Raw genomic sequence first — 1245 nt, 5'->3', positions numbered from 1 at the left:
AAATGCGTATCGTTTGCTGCAGATCACACGTACAGCCACTAAAACTGTTGCAAATCAATTAATTTCGAGAAAATTTCAAACCAGCTGCAAAATATCAAATTATGGGTTAAAACAGGCATGCCCCCTGTAACCCCCTCCTCCCCAATATGTTTTTACTTGGTCTAAAGGCACAAAACATTTTGATTGGTCTGTTTCTGTTGGAGACATCTCCGAATAGATACTGCGGTTCAATTACAGGCACTCGGCTCGACGTATGGCACAGAGGGATGGAGGGAGGTCTGGTTGTATGAGGTGCCAAAAGACTGTGGAGAGATATCGAAAAAATATAACATAATTGCAACACATTTGAAAGGGTAAGCTCAAAACCAGGAGGATATTTGAAGAAAAAACAACAACAAATAAACAAAATAAAAAATTAAGACAACAACAACAACAACAACAACAACAACAACAACAACAACAACAACAACAACAATAACAACAAGAAGCACAAAACAAAAACAAAAACAAAAAAAGCAGGATGATAGCCCTTAGCTTACAACATTACCTGCGGAATATCTATAACATGAAATCAATAAAGTGAAGAACTAACTTGGTAATTAACAAAAGTCAAGCTATGAGCAAACCAGTTCCATGATACATGTAACAAGTCTGTTTAAATGATATTTATATGTACACAATTACAACAAAGTAAGGAAACAAAAAGAATCTTTTTTTATAAATTTATGTTTAAAAATAATGTTAAAAAATACACTTCAATTAGCTCAAATGGCGTGCTCCAGAGTGAACAGGAAACGCATCAGAGTACATGACCTAGGATATAGATACAAGTCTATGGCTAGGCCTATATGAATAAGACACAGAGAAGAGGTTGAGTGAGACAGGAGCAGAAGATAATTTGAAAAAGCGCACCTACCGAGAAGGACAGAGCAGAATTTTATTTGACAAAGCACTACATACTGAACAGGGTTTGACAGAGGATACACGTAGATGTCTTGGGTTTGATGGAAGACAATTTGACAAAGTGCCACCTACTTAGAAGGATAAAACAGAAAATAATTTGACAAAGTGCCACCTACTTAGAAGGATAAAACGGAAAATGATTTGACAAAGTGCCACTTACTGAGAAGGGTTTGGCGGAAGATGATCTGACAAAGCGCCATCTACTTGAAGGAAAGATGTGGGGCAGAAAAGCCAGAAGAAGGCAAAGAAAAACAATGATGGACAACAAGAGAACATGGACTG

The 1245-nt window shown here is 36.9% G+C and overlaps 1 protein-coding gene across 1 annotated transcript in view; it reads right to left on the bottom strand.

Moving 5' to 3' along the window:
* Window positions 1–149: 149 nt before the first annotated feature.
* Window positions 150–1245, bottom strand: part of LOC101851020 (DBH-like monooxygenase protein 1) — a gene marked incomplete at its 5' end in the record, with an annotated part of 10812 nt that continues 9716 nt past the window's right edge. The window contains 1 exon segment of the mRNA XM_005093315.2: window positions 150–302. Within this exon segment, the coding sequence (XP_005093372.2) occupies window positions 228–302 (75 nt within the window).

The sequence above is a fragment of the Aplysia californica genome, unplaced genomic scaffold (assembly GCF_000002075.1).
Source record: "Aplysia californica isolate F4 #8 unplaced genomic scaffold, AplCal3.0 scaffold00061, whole genome shotgun sequence".
NCBI lineage: Eukaryota > Metazoa > Mollusca > Gastropoda > Aplysiida > Aplysiidae > Aplysia > Aplysia californica.
The sequence above is the reverse complement of the archived record's forward strand: the minus strand, read 5'-3'. Positions and strand labels throughout refer to the sequence as shown.